At 49.1% G+C, this 24974-nt stretch overlaps 1 protein-coding gene across 2 annotated transcripts in view; it reads right to left on the reverse strand.

The window, feature by feature from the left end:
- Nucleotides 1-4659: 4659 nt before the first annotated feature.
- Nucleotides 4660-24974, reverse strand: part of LOC100678242 (fringe glycosyltransferase) — a 55175-nt gene continuing 34860 nt past the window's right edge. Inside the window, exons 6-9 of one of the 2 annotated variants that reach the window (XM_003425237.5) lie at nt 16431-16516; nt 8671-8836; nt 7134-7219; nt 4660-6476 (exon numbers count right to left, since the gene is read on the reverse strand). In XM_003425237.5, coding sequence (XP_003425285.1) covers nt 6419-6476; nt 7134-7219; nt 8671-8836; nt 16431-16516 — 396 coding nt within the window. In that variant the 3' untranslated portion in view covers nt 4660-6418. Of the gene's footprint in view, nt 6477-7129; nt 7220-8670; nt 8837-16430; nt 16517-24974 lie in introns of those variants that run through there. The other variant, XM_008203662.4, reaches the window with a different exon arrangement.

Below are 24974 nucleotides of genomic sequence, written 5' to 3' on the forward strand. Positions count from 1 at the left end.
CTCCACTCTGCGAAATTGAAAAACATATTTCTGCGCTGCGAAAATTGGAATGCCGCGCGCCGGAAAAGCTGGAGGCGAAAAACTGCTGCGGCGACGAAGAAGAGATGAGTAAGTCGTGGGGGCCGAGACGACGTAAGAGTTTTTCGCGAGAATTGCTCTCGAGCGAAGAAAGTCTTAAAAAAAATCGATTGATTAAAAACACAAATTAGTCCTTATCTCGCGCTCTCCAGAGAAAGAGAAACTTCGCCGGCAAATATTAACGAGCATCCCGACCGCGGAGCATTTAGCGAATTCAATTAAAACTCGGCGCGCGATCGCCGCCCCGTCGGGGGGAGAAAAAACTCTCGACGCGAAGAATAAGCGCTCGCGAGAAAGTAAGTCAAGATAAAAAAAAGGCGGCGGCCGACTCGAGCGAAGTAAAGAAACTCGACAAAGCGCAAACTTGAAAAGGGCCATAGAGATAGGACTCGGCGCGCAAGAATTGCATAAAGACAGGGACTGTATGGAGTGGAGGAGGGGGGGGGGTGGTGAGGGGGGGGAGAAAATGCGGAAGAGCGGGAATATCCGGGCGCGAGCGCGAGCGAGGGGTAGTAGCGCCGCTGCTGCCGGGACAGAAACGTATGTAGGTCGCATTGTCAGTGCCACGACCTGAATACGCGGCGAGGTCGCGACCGAAAGCTGCTGCTTTCCCCGGAGCTATCGTATCCTACTCTCGGCCTCTCGGAGAAGCGCACGTGATGCTCCGAACGTGTAAATGAGTTTTTGCTCCGCAAAAGATGACAAACTTTTTATTACCAGCTCTGTGCAGCAGTGCAGGGCCGAGAAGAAGACGGGAAATGACTGATGGTCGGCACTAGAACAATGCGCTCTTCGAATTATAATCGCGTTTGTGGAAACAATGCGCGCCTGCGTGGATCATAATTCAGAAAAGCAATCGGCCAGCCGACTGTCTCTTCCATTTTCTGCATCCAGCAACTAGCCATTGTGTAACGACGCATAGGGGGTCGAAAAACGCTAGTCGGATTAACCCCTCCTCTCGGCGGCACGCTATACCGCCGGCCGTCAGAGGATTGATTGATAATCGAATCGGCGCTATTGTCAATCAAGCCCGCTGTTGTTGTTGTTAATACACAGCTCCGCTCTTTTTTACGGCGGCTGAGAGAAAATACATCGAGCCTTTTTTATGACACCGTCCTCTGATACGACGCGCAGGGGCTACTTTTTGCTTCCCTTTGGCGCAGGCTCGTATTTGCGGAAGGTCGGCCTCTGTGGCAGCAGCTATTGTAGATTTTTCGGAACAGCCAGCGCGTTTCCATTTTACACAGGCGAGAGAAAGGGTGAAAATGAAATTCCGTTGACGAGACATTGTTTGCCCATCCGATGCGAGCGGGGATGCGTGTATTTGTGTGTATGCGCGAGAGAATCAGATTAGCCGACTTGCAGGCTGATTGTGTGTACGTGTGTATCCGAATAGCGAATATCATCGAGACGAGTCGTTGCTCTTTTTTTTTTTTCTTAAATGAACGTTGCCCGAGAATAACAACCGCTTACGTTATATAGTGGCACATCTTGGGGAGCGGCCAACGAAAGATGGACATTCATCACCTCCGGGAATCTTATCTCTCACGCCCTCATACGTAACGGCCGGGATTTTTTCACTGCAGCAGATTTGGCGCAATGATGATATTTTTTAACCGCCATTATCTTCATCTCCCCCTGGAGAGACAGAGAACTACGGTCGTTACATGCTTTTTCGTTACCGACAATTTATCGCGCGCCTTTAATAGCCCTTTACGCGTCCATTTCGGGCGGAAAATAGCTCGTATTATTTACAGCGCCTTATCGGTAAATCAGGCTTATTCAATAAGTGCACTACTCCGCTTCCGTCAATTCCCTCCTGCTGCAGGTTTGGCCTCTATTTTCTTTCGCGAGAGTGAAAAAACAACTCGGTATGATGAAATGATGGGAGAATAGAAAATTGCAACTCGGGTAATTGTGAGCCGTGCAATTAGCGCTGCACTAGCTGCAAATTGCGGTTTGTTTAACATGCAGCATCAAAGTGTACACGAGTAAATAGAAGCTCTTTATATGCGTGTACAATGCGTAACCGAGTACCAAAGTTATATCGGGCTGATTATTTCACGAAGCGCTGATGCGCCGAGAGAGTCTCGCTTAGACTGAAATTTTTAGACGCAGGAGTGTATTCGCCGCGTAAGCAGGACAGTGACCCAAATTTTGAAAATGCTCGCCCACTCGCAGTGTTCCGTGCGCGCGGTAAATTAAGCGGAGGAACAATTGCTCCTACATTCACGAGGACAAGAATGTATTTTCGTTACGGCCATTGTGCTCTACTACAGCGAAAGTGTAACGACTCGATGATTACTACCCGCTCTCGTTTATATCCACGCAAAGAGTATAATTAGCTTCAACGTTATACAAGTGTATATACGCACTTTCAGCCCCTTGGCGATCGATAACGTCTCATATTTCATCCGCGGCATGTCGCGAGATCGAAGCTACAGCCTTCGCGGAGAATTTAGCCGGCTCGAAATCCCATTTCCGTCAATTTTCCACCAACGCGCCTCGCGATAGCTCGAAAAAGAGGCAGCCTTCCCGTCGTCCCTTATATAAATAGATTCAATCCAGACCTGTGTACGTGTATATAGGTTCCTCGCAATGAAGCCAGGACTCGCCGCGCGCGGCACCTTGGCAACGGACCTCCTTAACTTTCCGAAAGTCCTACTCGGAGTTGCTTCGATCGATCATCCCCCGCTCGCGGGCGCTAATCTCCTCCATAGCCCGGCGAGCGTCGAAGGACTTTAAAAAATGGATTTTTAAGACCTCCCCCTCCCCCCTCGCTGCTGCTATCGGCCGGTATATCGCGCTCGTTAAGGCGCAGAGAGCCGGAAGTCTATACCGCTGTGTATAGATTCGAATGCGAAGATTACGTACTGCGCCGCTGACGGAATAACAGCGCGAAGCTTTTTGTTGTGTATATAACCAGGCGCACGAAACTGCGGCTTATCCGCAGCCGTGCAAATACACAATTGCAGCTCTAGAGAGAGAGAGAGAGAGAGAGAGCTTTGCGGAGTCGAAAAAGCGTCCATTTGCCAGCGAAGCTCTGCTCTCTTCGCCGCATACGTGTGCGCGCTTAAAAAGCGAGCTCAAAACGGATCTCGGACACGCTGCAGTTTTTACACTGGATTTTTTTCTCTATCTCGTGCGGCCCGACGCGAAAATACATTTTCCGTAACGAAGGGACTGGAAATTCCGATATATAGCTGCTCTTATCCGACCAAAGAAGCTAAAAGGCGCGGGATACTTTAATAGCGGAAGAAAGGGTGAGAAGGAGAGGAGGAGAGGAAGCGGACTGGAACCGCCTGATGAGGTCTTGGTCGTCGGTTTATCGAGTTAAAGGTAGCTAACGCCCGGAGACCTTTAATAAAATTGCGCGTACCCTCCGCGCTGCTACTTCTATCTTCTCTATCTTCCATCCCTCCGGTGAGATTACGCTCCTGCACACGAGGCCACGGTGAGAGAGAGAGAGAGAGAGAGAGAGAGAGAGAGAGAGAGAGAAGAGCGACGGCCAAGTGAGTATCGGCAGGTTGGACAATGGACTTTAATGCGTATGGATGATGATGGTACAGTGACGAGGGGGAGGGGAAGAACTAGTGTTTGCGGGATGGATCGATAGTTTTGACGGGATTAGGTGGAATTTGCTTAGTTTACTCTTTCTCGAGGCTTATAGGCAGGACTGTCGAGTGAGATAACTGTCGGCTAGGCAATTTCGTCTATATTGCCTTCGGCGGGGGTCGAACTGTCAGTACTACTGCTGGGAAGTAAGAGAAAAGAATTCCGATAATTTGTTGGACTAATACAGAGCAGCTGTTGTATGGGCGAAATATCTGATAGCTCTTTTGGATAAAAGCACGTTCCACGGATTATGAATAAATCAGGCGCTTGCAAGCGCGCCTGAATTATAAAATCGATCGCTCGGTTTGTTGACCAACCGAACGATATATTTTCCAGCAACCAATAGGTGTATACCGCCGTAGCTTTCGGCTTGTTGTGCATGTATTTATCGACGTTGTAGCTGTGCGCGAAGATTAATTTGTTTGGAAAACGTGATTTGTTTGCTGCCCGACTGGCTTTAATGTTTACCGGAGTAAATGAACACTTTGTGCGCGGGTTCAATCATTTTCGCATAATAAGAAGCGGCCGATTTATTTACAAATGAATTAACAGTGTCGAAACGATCGGATTACATTATTACGCATCGCGACGATCAATGCGTAATTCGATTTGAATGGAAAGTAGACGCGTCTTCGTTGCACTGATAAAACAGGTATCCCGCTTTATCAACCGTGATGGTAATGCGAACTGCGGTGGGGATTATATCGACCATTGTTTGAAATGATGATTCACTTTTATTTGCATCGTTCGATTGATCCATTATTGCAATGGCGAGTTACTCTGCGCGCGATCGTAAAGAATATCTTCTGCGTTTGAGAATTGATAAACGATATGAAGAATATACCCGTACGCGCTTGGCTGATATTCAGGAATCTGCCTTATCAATGGTCTCAGTTAGCCGAAGCATCGAGAGATGGAGGCACGTTACCTTAGCATAAAGAGGTGTTGAATAAATTCGATTCGATATTTTGTATAATGTGCATTACTTTGTATTTCATATATAAAATGAAAAATAACATTAAATACAACTTTCAAAGAGAGCAAGGTAGCTCGGTCGACGCGTGCATCGAAACGACACGATCGAGAAGCTACTTTCTCGTCCTTGTTATTTTTCTTAAAACGAAAAGTGTGTTCGCGAAATCGGAAATCGATGGAAGCGAATTCGCCAAACTATTGCACTCGAATACAAATTTTCCATCTCTCTCTCTCTCTCTCTCTCTCTCTCTCTCTCTCTCTCTCTCTCTCTCACGCTGCACCGCCGTCCAACGATTTCCCTTTTCGCTTCTACGTACAGAACAGAATAACCCACTCAGAGAATCGCTTGCGTTTGCACAAAATCATGCTCCCCAAAAAATAAACATAAAAAGAGGTAACAAAAAATAATATTATTAATAGTAATAAAATTAATAATAATCATACAATGTACAATAATATAATAATATAAAATAATCGTCGGGCTCACGCGCACGCAAAATTTATGTATCACATTTTGTGTACAGCTGTCTGCTTTACTACGGAAAGGACTAGCTTAGACTTACGCTCCTATACATTCAATGCGAAAATATCCTTAAACGAATCTAATCGATTATCGAAAGTAAAATTGTTTGGGTGAGCATATCTTTGACATTCTGTAAATAAATGATAATAATATCGACTGTCGAAAAATAAAACAAATTTCCAAGTGTTTCTTACTTAAAAGTATAAGATAGGTTAATGCCATGCCTTTTACAAAGGTATGAGCAAGATAATGTATGTAAATATGATATGTATCACACTCTGGCTTTGAACCGAAAGTCTAATTTTGATACAATTAAATTGTTTCACCGCAAATTATACACATCCATCGGTCACTGTATGTGTAGGTATGTACATATTTTCGTATTTACACAATTGATCAGCAAAGACAGTCTTGAAGTTATCGCAAGATTACAGTACGATTGTTGCGAATAACTTTAAGCCGTCTTTTTTGTGTATATCCTATATGTATATAACATTGTCAAAATAATCTTATAAATGCATCGTGCAGTCATTGTGATATTTCTTTCTCAATTCAGTGCAAACAAAAAGTCCAATATTTTTATGAATAAAGTCTTTGACAATTCGAATACTTTGTCAAATGTTAGTTTCCATACTAGTTATACAGCACTACTACTCTATTTACATTTAATGCAAATGACGCGTATACCTAGTATTGATTTTACGAAGCGCGGGGAAATTCGAAATTTCCAACTATATCTTTATAAAATCAATCACTACAGAGGAATAGAATCGTATAATTCTACGTCGTCGGCTAAAGAGGGGGCAGTTTATCGGTTATCAGTGTAAAAGGCCGTATAATAAAATCAAGAAAGCTCGTATCTCGCTCGTTCGGGCAGTGATAGCTCCGACTTCCCTCTCAGACGAAGAAGCAAGCATTTTACATCCCCATTTGAATGTTCGTGCCTCGAAACCTTTCGCACCACGTCCATTCCCATACACCCTGGCTGCAGTGGTACACAAGCTCGAGAAGACGGATCGTGGCCGGGGCATCGAAAAATTAAAGCGCTTTCCGCGTATGTACATTATTCATGAGTGCGATTGAATTCGCCAGCGAATCGCTATCGAGGATCTTCGAAAGTCGACGCTTCCTTCGGGCTCGAAAGCTCTCGCGAAGGAGGACTGTTGTCGACTGTTGTTGCCCTCGATGTCGTCGTCCGATGAAATCGTCGCCTCGTCAGGACGGTCATCATCTGTGCGGACAGCTCGAGGCCTGGGGAAACAGATGGCAGTGCAACGATCTGAACCTGCGAACGAGAGGGGCAAAATTTTCGGATTAGTCCTTTATACACTTCGAAAGCGGGTGTATATTCATCGAAACGCTAACAGCGACTAAAAGCTTCTTAATTGACCGTCGGTGGCAACGGCATTTACGGCCGTCGTAAAATAACAAATCTCGATGCAATAACAGGTGGCCATCAGAGAGTCGGGGACGACGCGAAATGCAATAAGCCCAGTCTAAACTTAATATGTCCCTAAAATAACCCCTTAACGTCCTGCGGTCGGAGGATTTAAACGAACGAATTTCACGAGCGTCCGGGACAAAAGAATCGCTTTTCTTTCTTCCTTCAAAAACTGCACGTGCGAGTACCTCTCGAAGAATGTCCGATTCCTGGTATAGAAAAAACTCGATGCTCATTGCGCCTACTCGTAAAGTCCATTATTAATAAATCAATTAAGAGGAAGACAGCATCGCGTTTTATGCCCTTCGTTATACTGCTCGCGCTCGTAAGTACACGATGCGCCGCGCGAGCACGCGTCATGTCTCGATTGCAATTATGCAAGTAATTGAAGGCCCGCAAGCCGTTGCAGTGACGAGATGGACTGTGCGGAAGAACGGGACTGTGGATGACTCCGAATTAGATGGAACAGTATGGATTTTATTATACGAAAAATAAACTCACCTCTTCGGGTCGTCCCTGACGCTGAAGCCGTCGATCTTGACGACGTTCCAGTCATCCCTCGAGCCCTTGGAATAGCTGAACGAGACCTGCAACAGCGAGTCGGGAAAAATTGCTCGATTACATTGCCAGTCGATATACACAGTGAACCGAACACACACACACACACACACACACACATTTTTCTCGAAAAACGAAGGCAGCGGAGCCGAGTTACACCGCACGCGAGGCCGCGAAAAAGAAAAGAGAGAGAAAAACTACAGCGAAATACGTCTGACACGAGTGGAAATTGATACGTATATGCGGTATTGTTTTTCCCGACGAGCGGCGGCGGCGGCGGCGGCTCCGCAGCACGCTCGTGAAAGCCGACGCCGAGGTAGTATCGGGTTCACTCGGCCGGGCAAAGAAAATATTTGTCGCCGCTGCAGGTTTCGTATTTTATCTGTATATGTATGTGTGTACCACCGTCGGCGATGCCCCCTTTCCCCGACATGTATATATAGGTCTCGAATGGGAAACAATTTCCGAAGGATGTTTGCTCTTTCGGCGAGAGATTCGCGCGGGAGTTTATCGCAGACTATATAACAAAAAAGCGCGTCTCATTTAGCCCTGCCTTCTCCAGCGCGAAAAATACTTTCTTCCTCCTCCGATCGAGATACGGCTATACGCTTCCTCCTACGCATCGATGTTTGACAAACTGCTCTCGCGAGAGGAGATAGCTGCGGCCCCGAGAGCAGCAGAGGCTTATCGAAGCGTCCGCATCGCGCGCTGGCAAAGAACTTAATAGACGAGTTATGCGCGTCTATCTCGGCGTCTCGATCGTGAAAGCTGCGCACAGCCGACTTTGAACTCGAGACGCGCGCGCCATACACTGTGCGGTTCTTTGAGCGCGCGTCTGCGCTTTTTAGGAGCGAGGAATTGAAACGTTTGCATTTTCCGTCGCGTTGAAATAACCACTCGCTTTGAGTTCTTATTTTCGAGTCAAGGATGTACCAGCTCGTAGTACTTTGCAAAGTAAAGAGCCCTCCCGAACTCGCAACTATGCCCGCGGAATTCGAGTCACGTTCAAAGCAAAAATTTCAATATACGATCAGAGAGCGCTGCGTATAAAGTTGGGAAATTTCGGTCCATAAATGCGGGAGCGTTTCTACCGACGCACGTGAAATTTCGCTCACGGAGTCGCAATCTCCGAAATCGTCCACATAGAGATTTGCATATTTGCATACTTTAGACAGCGACGGAGAGACTTTACGTTTATGCGTTATATACATATTGACTGGCTCTGGTGCATATACACAGGGGAGAGTTCGTTGAACCGAAATTCGAGGATCGTTTCGTCGCGCTTTTCCCACAATAAAATCGCATTGGGAAAAGGGGCGTTTTGTTCCGAGATCAGGGACTTTGCTCGTGAAACTGAAACACTTCCGAGTTGATGAAACTGCTCGGCTCTATATCGATCCTGTTATCGCAGCCAAGCGCTCGCGCGTACAGCCTCAAGGCCGAGCGCGTATAAACTTTATCATTCGTTCAAACAACTGACCTGGTCGTGAAAGGTGTCCTTGTTGAGGAACTTGAGAATCTCGAGATGCGAATGAAACTGCTCGACTACGGTGAGCTGTTTCTTCAGCAAGTGCTCGATTATGTAGCCCATCGTCACGTCGTCGGGTAGCCTTATTCTATCCCCCACCGTGATGAACTTGCCGCCTCTGTAACAGATAAAAGAAACACCGAAATTACAAAAGCCGTCCTCGTTATTAAGCATCGAGTCCTGCTATATTCGCGCATAAGAGAAAAGCATGTATGCGAGTATACATCCGAAGCAAAAAGAAGAAAGCAAAGCGAGCTGAGGAGAAGGAGAAGCGCGAATCTGGCAAGCGAGAGAAAAAATAAACGAGTCTCGCGCTCTATACGCCGGCTCGGCTTTGAGAGCGCAGGCGCGCGGAATTTAATTATTCCTCCGCCTTTAATTCGGCAACATTCCGAGAGAGCGACTTCGGTATATGGAGATTAGGGCCGCCGACTCGTCGTCGCACCTGCCGTGTGTGTATCACGGCCGGCTCTTCGATCTTCGGACAGCCCGTTAAACGAATAAGCGGCTTATTACGCGCGGCTGCTCGACTTTTGTACGTGTATATACATATAACATATACGCCTACCGATTGCTCGCTAATGGATCGCGTTTTTCTCTATTGCGTTTGTAATAATTAAAGTAGCTGCGGTAAAAGGGCCGAGAGCGGCCTTGATCGATAATTGCCCGCCCGCGGTTTGGTTCAAGTAGCAGACGATGCTTTTTGCTCGCTGCAGCGAGATATCCGTTTGCTTTTAATTAGCATTGCTGCTGTGCGCATGAAATCGCTTGTTTATGAATTTCGGGGGTAAGATCCGGGAGTTTCGCACGCTGTGCACAAAGAATCGCGGGCCGACTCTGGAAAAACAGACTTACGGCAGCGGCGGTCTCTCAGAAAAAGCCGAAAGCTCGGCGGCCTAAAAACGACGGGACAACAAACGTCGTCGTCGTGCGGGGGACAGCTCTCAGAATTTCCATGGGCTGCCAATTAGGGCCCTGCCAGAGATATACTAGTCAACGAGAGATAGAGCTCTGACGCTCGCGTTAATTAACATTTTTCCTTTCGATTGGTCCATCCGCTCTTCGGCTTATTCGGTTCTCGCTCATTAGCGAATACCGCCGCGCGGCCCTTCGTACATACGTGCGTACGAGCGCGTATGGGTATGAGACAGTTGCGCGGGCACACAGGTGCGCGGGAATTCGATTGTTTATTTTTCGGGCCCCGTGATTTTCGTCGTAGGTGCGCGCGACCTTTTTAATTGGACGGATTAGAGCGAGGTCCTCGATTCGCTGCGCGTCTCGCTTTTTCGCCGCTGCGTGAGACAGAGAGAAAGAGAATACGAGTATAGGGAAGCTCGGTCCGAAAAGGGCGAGCGAGCGGAATATCGGCCTCGTTAAAATACCTCGCGACGAAATCGAAATTTCGAGGTTAAGTGGCCGCGTGCGTGAGAGGGGTGGCTATATAATGCACGCAGAGAGAGAGAGAGAGAGAGAGTCTCTCCTCTCGCTCTCGCTGTGTCTTATTCCCTCGCTCCGTGTGTCCCTTTTTTTATTCACCGGCTGTGGGCTTCTTTATTTTTCTATACTCTCTCGCTCGCTCTCGGTTCTTGTTATTTCGCCCGGCCGTAGCCGCCGCAGTGCGTATCTTTGTGCGAGCATCGGCTTTAATTAAACTACGATGTTTATGTGCCCTCGGCCATTGTGAATTGAATTGTATTTACTGGGAATGGCTCGAGAGCGCGATCGATTGGAGAGTTTATTTATCCGTTTGGCTGGTCGTCGAGCGATTCGCAGAATTTCGCGGGCTTTTAATGCGCGAGATGACTGATACACGCTGTTGATGCTGAGTTTTAATCGGCGTTCGTCATTATCGCGTGTATACGGTGGACAGCGGTTGACCCTGTCGTTTGCATTATCGATTCGAACGGGTGGGCGGCTACGAGCACAAGCCTTCGATGAAAGGCCTTCGGCTTTCTTCGATTTGAATCGGCAGCAATTCGTACGGCATTGTGTACACCCCTAATTAACCGACGTAAATTGACATCCGCGTATTTTATGGTCCCTCGGCGCGTCCAGATAAATCACACAATCTCTGGCACCGGCTGGTCATTCAGCAAGAAGCCGCGCATCGGTGATGAATTCGGACGACGCTGGTGCATAACGACCTCATTAACGTGGCCGATAAACCTGTCAACACGATTCCGTCATTAAAAGCGACCCGTAGACGTAGACCGTGTTCCTGCAAAAAAACCTCTTCGGCGAAATATTACCATGATTCGTCATCTAAAAGCCTGTGATTCAAACTTCGAAGTAGGACTTCTCGAGCGAACAGACCAAAGCGGGATAACCTTTGGCGAAATGCAATCAAAGAAAAGGTCCGCGAAACAAGAGAAAAAGAGCGCAGTAGCGCAACTGCAGCATCGAGAAGAAGCAAAGCTCACGTGTATATAACGCATACAGAAGGTGCAGAGAGAGAGAGAGAGAGAGAGAGAGCCGAAAGAATCGAGCAGAGGATCGTCCTCTCGTCTTTGGGCCCGATCATTCCATTATTACTCGCCTAATTGGATTCCTTTCGTCGTGGCCGATTGCAGCGCGGCAGAGGCGTATACGCGCGGGGCTATCAGCGGCGCGGCTCGTAAAACCAATTTGGGCATTCCGAAGGTAGAGAGAGAAGAGAGAGAGACGGAAGCGGCGGCAGACCCTCGCCGCCGCCGCCACGAAGCCGAGAGAAGATCGGCAGACTGATCTATGGGCCCTTGGTTTACCGGTAGTGAGCTTCTTGCGCCTCGATTCGTGGTTTGTTTTTAATCCGAAAAATATAAGAAATACATCATTCTCTGCCTCTCACTCCCAAGCCAATCTTCTTTGAAGCAGCCACACACCGCACGTGTGAAGTCGTAGCTATACCGCAGAGACGAGTATTCCGCCAACGATTCTCTTCGCGCGCACCAACGCATTCTCCGCGGCATGGTAATGAGCTTCGCGAAAATTGCGATTGTTCGACGCGCAACCAAAGTAATACGCCGGAATCGTTATATCGCTGGCTCTACGACGAGCCGATCCACCAGGTATACATTTTTTCACCGACGTGTCCGAGAGCCGGCCGATGTTTCGCTAACTCAAAGGCCGGCCTCTCGCGCGATGTTAATTTAATTTTATTATCTCGAAGACAGATATGCGTATACCGCGAGAGTGAGAGCGACAGTATATATATATATATATAGAGAGAGAGAGAGGATTTGATTGAGGAGCCGGACTCGTCATTTTCTCGCGGCCGAGTCTTATCGCCCGCAGAGATCTTCGGCGCCTTTTTTTCCCCCGTATAACGTGCTGCGAGTCATTTTTTAGAGCGCCGCTGATGAGCGTGAATTCCGGGAAGCCGATGGCTAACGATGTTCTCGTATATACTCGGCTCGGTCCGCTGCATTTCGCGGCTGCATCCGAATTGATAATCTCGAGCATTTTTGCGCATGCCGGTGTATAAGCTGATTGCCTCTTGTTCGAGCGAAGATTCGTAATTAGACGGCCGGACAATGCGATTTTTCAAGGGACAAAAAAGTCTCCTGGAGCTATACACCGTATAGAGAGACTAATTAGGATGACCCATACCGGCGTATACAAGAAAAGAGTCGTAAAGATACGGGAGCTTTCATTCGGATTAAAAGTTCCGCGCGCCTATACAGCGCGTAAAGCGCAATCAGCCAAAGCATTTTACGCTCCGGCGAACTTGGATAAAGGCGAAACTTCCGCGGGACCAAGTACTCTCTCGAGCTGTGCCGCTGCGCGATAAACTATTCTCGGCTGCAAATGGGTAAAAGTTCAATCGCAGATAAACGCGCTTATATACTCGCAACAAATATCCCGCGACCGCTTCCGTCGGTAGCTGTAGCTGCATAAATTATCACGCGATTAAATTGCTCGATTCCCTCCGCGCGTATACGCGGAATCTGCTCTTCGGCGGCGCAGCCTTTTTTCTATACTCGGGAGATCGCCGAGTGATTCGCGAATTCTTTCGGAGCGACATTTCTCGCGCGGCGAAGAAGCTAACGACAAACGAGCGAATACTTTACGGTGGGAAGGCGTGCGAGACATCCGCGCGGAGGGATGCCTGCAATAGTTTAATCCGCCCGGGCGCTATTCGTAGGTTTGCGATCGTCCCTCTGCAAACAACTATAGACTATCGGAAAAATACAATCCTGTATACTCTGCAGCTCTTCAAAGTCGCGATGAAAAAAGCAGCAGCGGCGGCGGCAGTATAGCACAGCGTAATGGTGGGCGTCGCGCAATTACACGCGTGCTCCGGATGCGCCGCTTCCTATACAAGGCGCAATAATTATTACGCTCGGCCGCCGCCGTCTTCTTCGTCTTTCTCCGACTCGCGATTCTTTCTCACGTTTGCCGCTCGCTCGCGCATAGTTAACTATGGGACTGGGAATAGCCGTGTATATTCCGGAAGCCAAGCGAGACGACGACGACGACGCTGATGCCATGGGTTTATTTTCATAGAGCGATGTGGTTTCGTGTGTGTGTGATGGAATTTTAATGGGCATCGCGCGAAGCGAGAAGTTTTCGTGCCGATTGCGTTGATCTCGGGACAGATAGACTACGCGGTCGGGTTTATTGCGGCCTTGCTCGCGGGTGGTGCGGCTTACGCACAGCGTGAGCCGATCGCTATAGCTGCTACTGCGCTTCACTTCGTTGCGTATTCCGCGGGCGTGTATGGGCCACAGGTCTCATTATATCCTCTCGGAAATACCTCAATGTCTCAATAAGCTCGAAAAACGGGCGGAATATCGACTTCGTCGGCGAAAATCGATACGCGACATGCATAACGCAGCGGCAAAAATGCGTATAATATAAAGCCCCTCACGGCGGCGGCGACGGGGACGTCGTAAAGTTAATGGCCGTCCGGAGGACCGATAATGAATTCAATATCACCGCGAGAGAGGAGACTTTGCTTTTTGCCGAAATCGATTAATAAGCGCAGCAGCGGCCTATAGGTATAGCGGTTGGTTCAACGCACTCCTCTCCCTCATATTCGGCCACTTGTTCGCGTCCCGGCCAAACAAGTGCATCGACTCGTCGTTCTTTTTACCCTATTATCCCCGCAGCGCTTCCCTCCTCCTTTTTTCAAATATGATGCTTTCTATGCTCCTCTTCCTCTCGCCGATTTCGTTTTCTGCTGCACGTGTATGTGTATACGCACACTACTCTCGGCTCTCTGTCATTTCCTACGTGTATATCCCGAGCTTCTTTTTTTCCTCGCTTCCTCCGCTCGTCTCATCCCGTCGTCGCAGCTTTTTATTTTCGTTATTCCCCTTCGCTCATATCGGCTTTATTACTTCGTTCTCTCGCTCGGCTCCACAGTGTGCAGCCTTGTGCCAGCTACTCGTTGCTTTATTGCCAATATATATCTCGCGCGGGCTTTCCCTTTCGACGTACACACTGCGCGTCTTCATTACGGAAAAAAACAAGCTTTTCGCTGCGATTATCGTTGTTATATTGTATATTTTGAGCGCAAACGCTCGTGTCCCGACAAATTTTAAATTGGAAATCATACCCGCTCTCGGATTTGCACGTCGTGATGGAAAAGTATATAAGCGACACCCGTTCGATTTGGCCCGCGCGACGCGCAAAAACGCGCATTTTAAACGAACAAGCAGCATCAGCAGCGGAGAAAATTAAAGCCGAACGAGTTGCGGGCCGAAAGTCGATTGGTTCTCTCGTACGTCCGATAGTGTAAAAAGAGCAGTGGCGATCGATCGCCGCACGTCAAAACCCGATGAAATTTAATTAAGATGTCCTCATTATAATTTTTGAAATTCACGACGTCTAATTATACATACGGCTTTTTTCCGTTGCTGCAGCGCACGTCGAGATTAATCCCCTCATTCGTACACGCGTTTATATAATATATCCCCGGCTCGCTCGCTTTCTTTTTTACCGCACGTATACACGGGCTTCGCGTATAAACGGCGAATAATCGAGGTGTATACGTCCATACCCACCCGCTCGTAAAATTTCATGGCTCATCGGCGGGGGGAAATTTGTTTAATTCGATTACAGCTCTCGCGAGCTTCTTATACGGGACACACACGTGCAGTGCTTTTTCGCGAGGCTTATATGCATACTGCAGCATGTTTTAAAATTGCTAATTTAATTTTCGACAAAGTTGCGCGCTCGCCCCGATAAATCTGTCAGTCGTGCGCGCACGGCTCGGAATTATTAATTAAAGCGATATAAAAGCGCTTTCTCTTTTTGCTATATCGCGGCGCGGGTTTATTGAATATTTAACGACCTTTTCGCGCTGCGAAATCCCGGGTAATTATCGAACACGAATACGAGCAATCGGATCGCGAGTTGCATTTATGCGGATATTCGAGCCTCGGTACGATGATTTACAGTTTGTTACGCGATAGTAGCGGATACACGCGGGTTAATAATTTTGCGCCATCGCGGAGTTAAGCGGTCTGTGCGTGCGATAAAACACGAGGGGATTATGCAAATGGCGAATATAACAAATTGCCCCCGCGCGTCGCTCCAACTGTGCAGCATCAGCAGTATAATATAGTAACGATGCGACCGTCTGTGTGTATACGCATCAGTCGGAGCGAACATTTGAATTGCACTTGACACTCTTTCCCATAGCGAGAGACAACGTGTGCCGTCCGAAAAAAAGTGTCCTCGCACGCATGAGGCGATGCTGCGCGACGAAAAACAAGACGTCGTCCCAACGGAAGCCGAGGAACGCTAAAGAAAGGAAGACGCAGCAGCCGCGTCAAGATCAAGAGTGTTTAAGGACGTTAAAAAGCCACGGCTGCTCTTTTCTTCGTGCGCGAGAGTTCGACAAGAGCTGCTGCTACGGCGGCGAACGTTTGCACAGGGACGAGCGTAGGAAGAGGTTCGTTTGTACGCGTCGAGTGTTTAATCTCGTCAAATGGGCCACTTCGTTGATCGCCATTTGCGAGGATGACGAAATGGCTTTTCACTAGCGCTCGCTATACCGAAGCAGCGGCCTTTCTCTCTCTCTCTCTCTCTCTCTCTCTCTCTCTCTCTCTCTCTCTCTCTCTCTCTCTCTCTCTCCCGCTTTCTGGATGACACATGTGTGCTACCGCTTGTGAATCATAATTGACACTCTCTCGAGAGGGTGGCGTGATCGTGCGCTTTTCGAGCCCCGGGCGATGACTCGCGAGATTCGACAAGATTTGAATCGAGTTAATTTTCAGAGAAAAGAAAGACACAGAGACACTCACTTTTATTCGTTTCGCGCGCAAACTAGAAAGGCCCCGAACGAATAATGGCACTGCGCGGAGGTAAAAAAGCCGAAGACACTCTTACGTTCGCGGAAGAAAGTGATGAAGCAAATCTCGCGAGGCATGCAAAGTAATGGCATATTCCATCACACAGGCATATATTTATCGACGACGAGGCTTGCGCATAATAAAGCCGCAGCGCGAGCGCGACTCGAAAGCACAATGCGAGAGCGAGCGCGTCGCATTTAAAGCCACTAATAGCCAGCCTCTCTGCAGGCAGGAGCATTTGTCAAGAATGCGAGGAAGACGCAGCAGCAGCAGCGGCAGCTACTAGAGAAGCAAAGAAACGAGCGGGAGACGGTAGGGGGCAGCAGCAGCAGCCGTCACACGTGCAGGAGGGAAAAGTCGGGCATGTAGTGCAGTGCAGAGGAGATAGGGAGTATAATATGAGAGAAAAAGGTAAGACAAATGCAGACTCACCCGGCCACTGGTATCATTTTGAGCGCGAGCGCCCTGCTGATGCAGAACCCGGCGCCACCCGTGGCGAACCAGAATCGGACCTTTTGCTGCAACAGAGACAAGAGAACAACACAGTGAGATTGGTTAATACGATATTTCGCGAGAGATGTGTGTATGCGTGTGTATACGGGGATTCATCACGCGCGATTCGCCGCAATGTGGATGATGCGGATGCATATAGGGCTTCGATTAATTTTCGTAAATGCCTGTCGCGCCTCAGCTCGTTTTCTGGCAGTACCGGGCTCCCGTATGGCCGGCAATCTTCGAGCTGTACGTAAATTCAAGAATCGATTCCGAGACGTTCGAGATCGATGAATCAATAGGGAACAATCGCTGCCGAGTGCAGCGAAGCGCGCACTGTTGCGGTGATCGATAGCGCCGAATCCTCGTATCTATCACCTCGTCACTCGCCATTAACGCATCATCAATTAAATTTCACGGCTCTGCGCGTTGCTTCGTCACGCGCAGGCCGCCCGCGTGCACGTAAAAGTATATACGATCGTCCCGTATGTACGCGAGAGACGGCGATTGACAAATTAGCCGAACGATTGTGTGCACCACTCGTATGAGATATCGAAGAGCGCCGAGCGATTGAACGATCAATCAAAAACGCGTGGGACACTTGTGTGTGTAAATATGATCGCAATTGAAATTTACTCAAGGGTATAAGTTCTACTTTTTCTAAATCCTCAGGGTGTAAGTCGAGTTATCAGCTAATGAATCGTAATCTCGACGCGGGAATCGCTACGGCGGGCTGATCTCGGAAAGAGATTAGCGATTTTTCCTCTGCTCCGGAGACATCTTCCTACGCAGCTTTCTCGGGATCGGGTATACAGATATCTCTCGGAGCTATCCTCTTCCATCTGCGTTATTTATCACTTCGAGAACGATCCATCACTCCCCGGCGCTGGAGATGATTCGAACGCAGTTTACGCTTCGCTGGAGTCCAAAAGGTAAGACGAGAGAGCGTCAGGTGTCCAATGCACGCCGGGCGAAAAATGAACGAGTGCTTATTCTCCTTCGAACAATGACCAGCCGTTTTAGAACGTAATCCGACAAAAATCCGACGATGTGGAGATGTACCGTTAATAGAGGGGACTGGTGTTGAATGTGACCAAATTGGTGATCAATCTCTTCCGAAAACCGACTCTTCGCTTTCCAATTATACGTATATAAAGCTTCGAAACGCGACTTCTCTGCCTAATTAAGTGTCGAGGAAAAAACGGGCTGTTAAACGCTCTCGGTAATCTGCATATCGCGATAGCTACGGAGTTTATCGAATAAACCTTGTTAAAAAAATAAATTCTAAACAGGCTCCGATCATAAACTACACACTGTCCTCTCCATCCGTTCTCCAATATTTGCTCTTCCAGCGCGGAATTAGCATAAACAGAATCGTCAATGGTCTCGACGAAGAAAACCAACAAACGTCCGCTGCAAAAACCGAGCGACGCATTATCATAATCCCAGTGTACGTCCTCGCGTCTCTCGAGCCATACAAACCGTTCCAGACTTTCCTCGATTCAGCATTAAATGCGCCGACTTCCGCGAACACGGCCGGCTGCTGCGATATCCCCCTTTACGCTCGGGCTTATCGCCGCCAATCATAAAGCATCGGATTGCCCCGAAAAGAATCGCTGGAAAAAGAAAAAAGGGAGAGAGAGAGAGCGCTCCAAATACGATAAATTACGAGAGCTCGCTCGCGCGGGGTAGCAACGACCGCGTAAAATGTGTCCCTCGCGGCCAAGTCCGTACTAATGCCGCGGCTTTAACGGTTTTAAACTCGCTCGCCGCCGCGGATTTTACGGGCGCGAGCATAAACGCTATAGTACAGCTCGAGCAGCGAGAGCGCGTGTTTGCGCCCCGATAATGTCCCGCTCTCTCTCTCTCTCTTGCGAGCAATGCTACGCGCGCGTTGTACACATAGGTGTATGCAGCGCGAGCATAGGGCTATCGGCGCACACCACCTCGCCCACCGTTCGCTCTCTGCACGTGTGCACGCGAGTACGTGTGTGCGAGTGAGAGAGAGAGAGAGAGAGAGAGAGAGAGCCTCGTTTGGCCTGCAGGCTGATCCTATCGCGGAGGGCTGGTGCAGGAGAGACTGTACAGTCCGCGGAGGCATTTTGCCTGATAGGCTGCCGAGGACGTTGCTCGAGTTTCAGCTGAGAAATAACGCGAGCCACTTGAGATTTTTACCGAATTTGAGTTGATCGAGCAAGTCGCGTTCGCGTTATAGGTACACATCACCTACCAGTTTTAGAGAACGTCTGCGGTTGTTGGTCAAGGCTTTTTTGGATTTTCACCGTCCGCGGGCTTTTACGGCTCACTCTCTTGAAGGCGCGATTGGATTTTAGATTAGGCTCTCGTTCAGGCGAACGAGGAAATTCCATGTACAGAGAGCGATTTTTTCCCTCTCCTCATCTCTCGCTCCGCGAGTCGCGGTCGGAAATGATAGCGCGTAATTGCAGTTGGTACCGAGTTGCAATAGCGAGAGAGGCCGTGTGTGTGTATCGCAAAAGCGCCGCCGCGGGGGGGCTGTACTCGTTAGATAAAGAGTTCGCTGAGTTATGGAAATAATTTTGCCCTTTTTCGCGATCGAATTATTTTCTCCGAGCGGTTCGATTTTCTCACGTAACAATTATAACGTACACAAGCCGCTGTAAACTGGAATCCATAAATAAGCCGGCAACCAGCTGCATATACGTATGCTTCCTCCATACCGCAACTCGGCAAATAGCAGAGGCGAGAAAAACGACAGCCTCGACCCGCACACGTATTATCAGAGGGACGACTCTCTCTCTCTCTCTCTCTCTCTCTCTCTCTCTCTCTCTCTCTCTCTCTCTGCGCAGCCAGCGCGTTTAATGGACCGCGAACAGAGTTTTCCGCGCGCTGCAGGGCCATAGGCGCTCTTTTAAAACGAGCGGCGGCTACTTTAGGAGATACCTATAGCTACTCGCGCGGCCGGCGGCGAAGAGCGAGTAAAGACTCCGCGGGCGTTTCCTCGCCGCGAGGATTATACGACCGCGCGCGGAATTATGCGGGATGTAGTATTCCGGTAGCGTTTACTATGTACGTATGCTGCGGAGCGTAAATACGAGAAACGAGACGAGACGAGAGAGAGAGAGAGCGGCGCATGCAGTTGGAAAAATCCCGAGTAATTATCATCGTGACGCCTTAACGCCTCTTCCGCACGCGATGTCCGCAGCATTTTTACTATTAAAAGGCAGAGTTACCCCTATCGGGTATCCTCGAGCACGAGCGCAACGGCAGACCTAATAAATATCTACACGTGTGTGTGTGTGTGTGTACAGCGCTGCAACCGCGGTATATTAGGACTAATGAACAGATCCCGAGATCTCGATATCAGCGCGCGAGAGGGTAAATATAGCCGAAGAGGAAGCTGCTCTTTGTGCGCTCGGTTATATTCTCTATACGAGAGAGTTGAACGTTCGCCGTAGTTAGCGATGATAAAGAGAGAGGAACTTTATTATTTACCGGAGAGAACGTTTTTTTCCATCCACGACGATCTAATTTACTCGAGCACATACGCGGTGTCCCCTCCCACACGAGAAACTTCAAAGCGAGCATCAGCAGAAAGAAACAAAACGCAGAGGACTGTTGGCGCGCAGGAATCAAGCGAGTCGTTAAATACATAATATGCGCGCTGCAGCGCTCGCCGGCCCATAAAGCGCTGCTCCTTCTCTCTCTCTCTCTCTCTCTCTCTCTCTCTCTCTCTCTCTCTCGGCTATCTCGCTTCGTTTGGCCGGGGTAAAAAAGAGCGCGGATCACTGGATCTCTCTCTCTCTCGCTGGCTAATGAAACACGCCGGCGATGACGTCCGGAGCCGCTGCTGTTTATTGGGAGCTGCTTCGAAATCGATGAGGAGCGAGCGATAAGGCCCCCCGAAGAACCGGGCCGCTTTTAATTATACACACGCACGCGCGCGCGCTGCCGATACTCGCGGATAAGCCAAATGGATTGTACGCAGGCGATTTTTCCTCCGCGTCGAGTCCCTCCCGAAATCGGGATCTCGAGCTCTGGAATTTTAACGAGAGAGCGCGACGATGATTCACGAGAGCACAATCATTTCATCAATAAAAACATCTTCATTCCTCCCTCGCTCGCTATAAACGCCGCAGTAAAAGCTCAATAAAGCTTCGACGAAAAAGCCACAGCGAAAAAGGAAGGAGCTGCACCTTTAGCGCAAATTTACAAGCCAATCTCCGCAGAGCAAACAGCCCCGGGACTCGTAAAGCCTGCCTCTACGCGTTGCATCGCGCAGCAAAAGCAAGAAGACTCTCACATCCGAGGGGAGAGTAACGAATCTCGATTTTCACGGAGAGGAGATGGAACGATCGAGGCGAGCAGATAAGCCCGGCAAATCCGTGTAATGGAAATACGAGGCGGCTCTCTTGCGCGCCCCGCCAGGTTAGGAATGTAATTAGTCAGAGAGAGAGAGAGAGAGAGAGAGAGGGGGGGGCTTCTTTCAACTGCAGAGCGCGCCTCCGATGCTTTGATGTGTTTGTTATCGATGCAATAACCGCAGGCGATTTTTCCGGCCGTAACGAATTTCGAGCGCGAGCTTTTCATCGAATTCCATTGTGCGATTCGATATGCCTTTGATTGAAACGCCGGCGATTTCGACTGAAAAGTGAACCGGACGATTAATTCGCAACAGCTTTGTTCATCGCCGCGATTGAATGAGCTCCGATTATTTTCCCCTCTACAACATTAAAATAACGCTGCCGACTGATTGAGCCAGTTTCCGCGTGGCCGTGTTCAATCGGACGACCGACATAAATTTCGCGACGGCTGAGAGTTATGATCTCGAGCGCATTTGTTTGCCGGCACGCAAGAAGAGAGAAGGACGTGTTTCGCTTGTAACGAAGATGCGCCGAGAGTGAGAGGATTGAGTTATATCATTTTTGACGTCGCGAGCTGGTGTTATTCCATTATTAATGAGCCCGAGAGTGCAGGCATATACTCCTCCGCGGTTTTTCTTCGCGGACGAGGTGTACGAATCGTACAAGTATAGCGGGAGAGGAAGGAGAGAGAGAGGGAGAGCTTTGTGTGTATGGTAATGCGCCGCTGCGGCTTTAATATGCGCGTAATGCCGGGCCGTTTATCAGTTTCATGAGATGCGAAGGTCGAGCAGTTGTTTCTTTTTTTTTTTCACGGAGGATCAAAGCAAAAGCGAGGTTTAGAGATTATTCGGCTCCTGAAATAAATTACCAAAGCGGTACATAGAGCAAAGGTTATAAATAAGCTCGTTCATCGCCAACAATAAGCAGCGCATCGCTTATTCGCTCTCGTGACTCGCAGTAGTCTTTCGCTCTGGTAATGCCATGCGCTGCTGTATTCAAATAGCCCCTGGATTTCCTTCTTCGGCCTCTGCGGGACTTTGGCTCCTTTGACGAATACGCCGAAATAATCTCTCACTCGGACTATAAACCGGCGAGCCTGCTCCTCTTCTACTCATTTTTTACGCTTCCATATTCCCCGCTTCATTTTTCTGCTCGTTTTAACAAAAAGCGGCCGCTGCAGCCTCCTCCCGCGCGATGCTTATCTCCGCGGCTATCTCGCGTGTATATCAAAATACGAGCCGCTTGTTGTACTACAACCGCGTGTGTGTGCAGTAGCGCATCGCGAAGCGCCTTTTACACTCCTTCTCTCCCTCTTGTCGTGTTTCCTCTCCGCGTCCATTCTCCTCCGCGCTCGTTTTTTACTCAGCTCTCCCTCCTCGTGCGCAGTTTATTATTGTGTATTAACATATTACGAGACAAATATTGTCGATTCCTTGGGACGTTGTACCGCGGGGGGGGGGATAAACGCGGATGTGCTCCGGGGCCGTTTAAGGCGAGGGGCAGAGCTGCAGCGCGTTTATTGTGTACATGGAATTTCAGGGGGATAAGCTCGCGTGTATGTATGTGTGTATGACTCTGATTGTGATAGGAATCGAATAGGCATCGGTAGGGCGCTTTAAACTTTGTTCGTAAAACCGCTGAAACTTTTATCGACAACGATTACGCCCGAATAATTACTTATAATGATAATGATATAATGAATAATTAAGGAGGCCTTAATTGACCGGAATAAAAATCCCCCCGATTCAGTAGGTAGCGAGCGTGTAATTAAAGTGAAAAATTTTATCTGCGAGCCGGCTCATTATCCGGGATATTTGCGTAAATCAAAGTATTTTTTTCGCATCCCAGTAGCCAAGCTCTTTCTCTCCGGCGGATTTTTGCCGGTGCTCGCGCAACCTACTCCTCCTCCTCCCCCCGTGTGCGCATATGTGTATACAAAAAGCGAAGCAAAAATGAAACTCAATCCCCGAGAGAGATCGTTATCCGGCTCTTAAATCATTCCCGGGCGTGTGTGTATCTCTCGCGTATACATATACAGAGCCGCGCGGTATATACACGAGAACCAAATATCCCGCATTTATAAGTTACAAGGGCTCGTACGCAACAATTTAAATAAAGCGCGTACGACCGCGCGCGCGCGAGAGAGAGAGAGAGAGAGAGAGAGTATAGGTACAGCCGGATTCTCCCAAGGCTCGAGCCGCGGAGGAGATAAGCATCCACCTGTGCTCTCTGCCGCCGCCGTTGCAACGAGCTCAATCCGAAAATTAATAACCAGCCGGCGTGTGTACGTGCGCGGCGGCTCCCGAATGCGAGAAAGAGACAGGGGTAACGAATTTGGCGAAACGAGCAAAGATACGCGTCGAAGGAGCGGATTCCGAGCGGCTGAGCGATGGTATCGGCCTTCGAAAAGGGATTAGCTCTCTCGCGGTGCAGCGCTTGGATTAATTCGAGTGAGCCCTGATTTACAACGCGAGCGTATTTCACCCGATAAAGTACGGCTGCAGTGTGGAATCCTTAACGACTGTACATCGCTCGAGAGTTGCCCCATTTCGTTACCGACTTTTTCCTCACTAATCAGCCTATCAAAAAGAGATCAGTAGGCGGTGTAGCAGTGCTAAACGTGTATACGCACTACACCGCGAAGTCACGGATCGATCAAACGAGCCTAGACGATACGTATCCTCTACAACAGCGCTGTACATAGTCGAAGCTGCAGGTATGTACTTTGCCGCGCGATCGGAGTTCGTAATTTACGAGGCATATTCCTCTGCGCGCGACCTCGCCTCCGTACGTGCACGCGCTTGTATTTATATCCGCTGCAGCGCCTTCGGCTGCCGCGTACTTGACTCTCCGCCAGGTAGAAAGAGAGAAAAAGAGAGAAGCTGCAACAGATAGGGGATGGAAGAATGGCTGTAGCGCGAGAGAGAGAGAGAGAGAGAGAGAGAGAGAGAGAGAGAGAGAGCGAGGAGGAGAAATCATATTTATTAATGAATCGAAGAACTGGTTCACCGCGCACAAGGGACCGCGATGCTTTGCTCGCTTTGCTCGCCTCGGCTCGCGTCGTTCGCTGATAAAAGGGAGGAACGCTCTCTGTTTTTTAAGCTTGTTCGCATTTGAATATGGATCTCCGAGTGGGTTTTTGCCGCAGCTGCGGAAATTTAATTAAAAAACCCTCGCATTTTATTTAATCCTCGCGCCCCACTGTTGGTTATCGATCCGATAATTCGAGGAGGAAAAACCACGAGCGAACAACGCGCGGCAGATCCCGCGTACGGATATACTGCACAGCTGCGGAGCTAGGAACGTGTACGATTATGCGGCGCGCTGGACTGTTTCTCTTCGTCGCCCCGCGGAATCTGTGCACACTCCGCTGCATAAGATTATCCTTCGCTTATTCTGCCGTCCGGCGCTGCTGGGACGGACGTCGCGCGAAATCGATATCGAGCGAGATAAATGGGGCCGCCATAAGAAATCGATAGAGAATCGAGGAGCCACTTATCCAATTTATCTCGCGCGATAGTCGAAAACCGCAGCTCTTGTGTGTTTGCCGAAGCGATTTTTTGCGCGCGCGCAGAAGAATCTCCGCGGCAAGGTTATTGACTGCGCGCGCGCCGGTGTGTACGTGCTTTACATACTTACGCGGAAACGCGCGGCCACTTCTTTTTTCAGAGCCGCTCGCTCGCTCGGAGTAGGTATACACTCGTGCGGCGAACGGTTTTTCCTTTGAAAACTCATACGCGCGCGCGTAAGAACATAATTCCGCTATCAGCCGGCTCGTTTATCCAATCAACTGCCTTCCTCTCCGCCGATGCGAAGACGATCCGAGAGGAAAGGACGCATATCCCGTAATCAGCGAGAACACCGATGGCTCATATCCCCGTAATTAAGCAGCGGCGCGTCATTAGCCGCGCGCCGCACTTAAAACCGGAAAGCAGCGCTCGTGCATTTGCATCGCCACGGGCGCTAACTTGTGCGCTATGCCGACGACAAGTGCACGGGGACGACGAGCTCGCTCGTTGTTCGCGGGAGTAGCTTCTGATGTACCCGGCCTCGGCGCAAGAACGATGAATTATCGCTGTAGAAGGCTCGCGTTCGCTTCTTGTTTGGCTCGTCGAAAAGTCAACAAAAAAAGGGCCGTGGC

The sequence above is a fragment of the Nasonia vitripennis genome, chromosome 5 (assembly GCF_009193385.2).
Source record: "Nasonia vitripennis strain AsymCx chromosome 5, Nvit_psr_1.1, whole genome shotgun sequence".
NCBI lineage: Eukaryota > Metazoa > Arthropoda > Insecta > Hymenoptera > Pteromalidae > Nasonia > Nasonia vitripennis.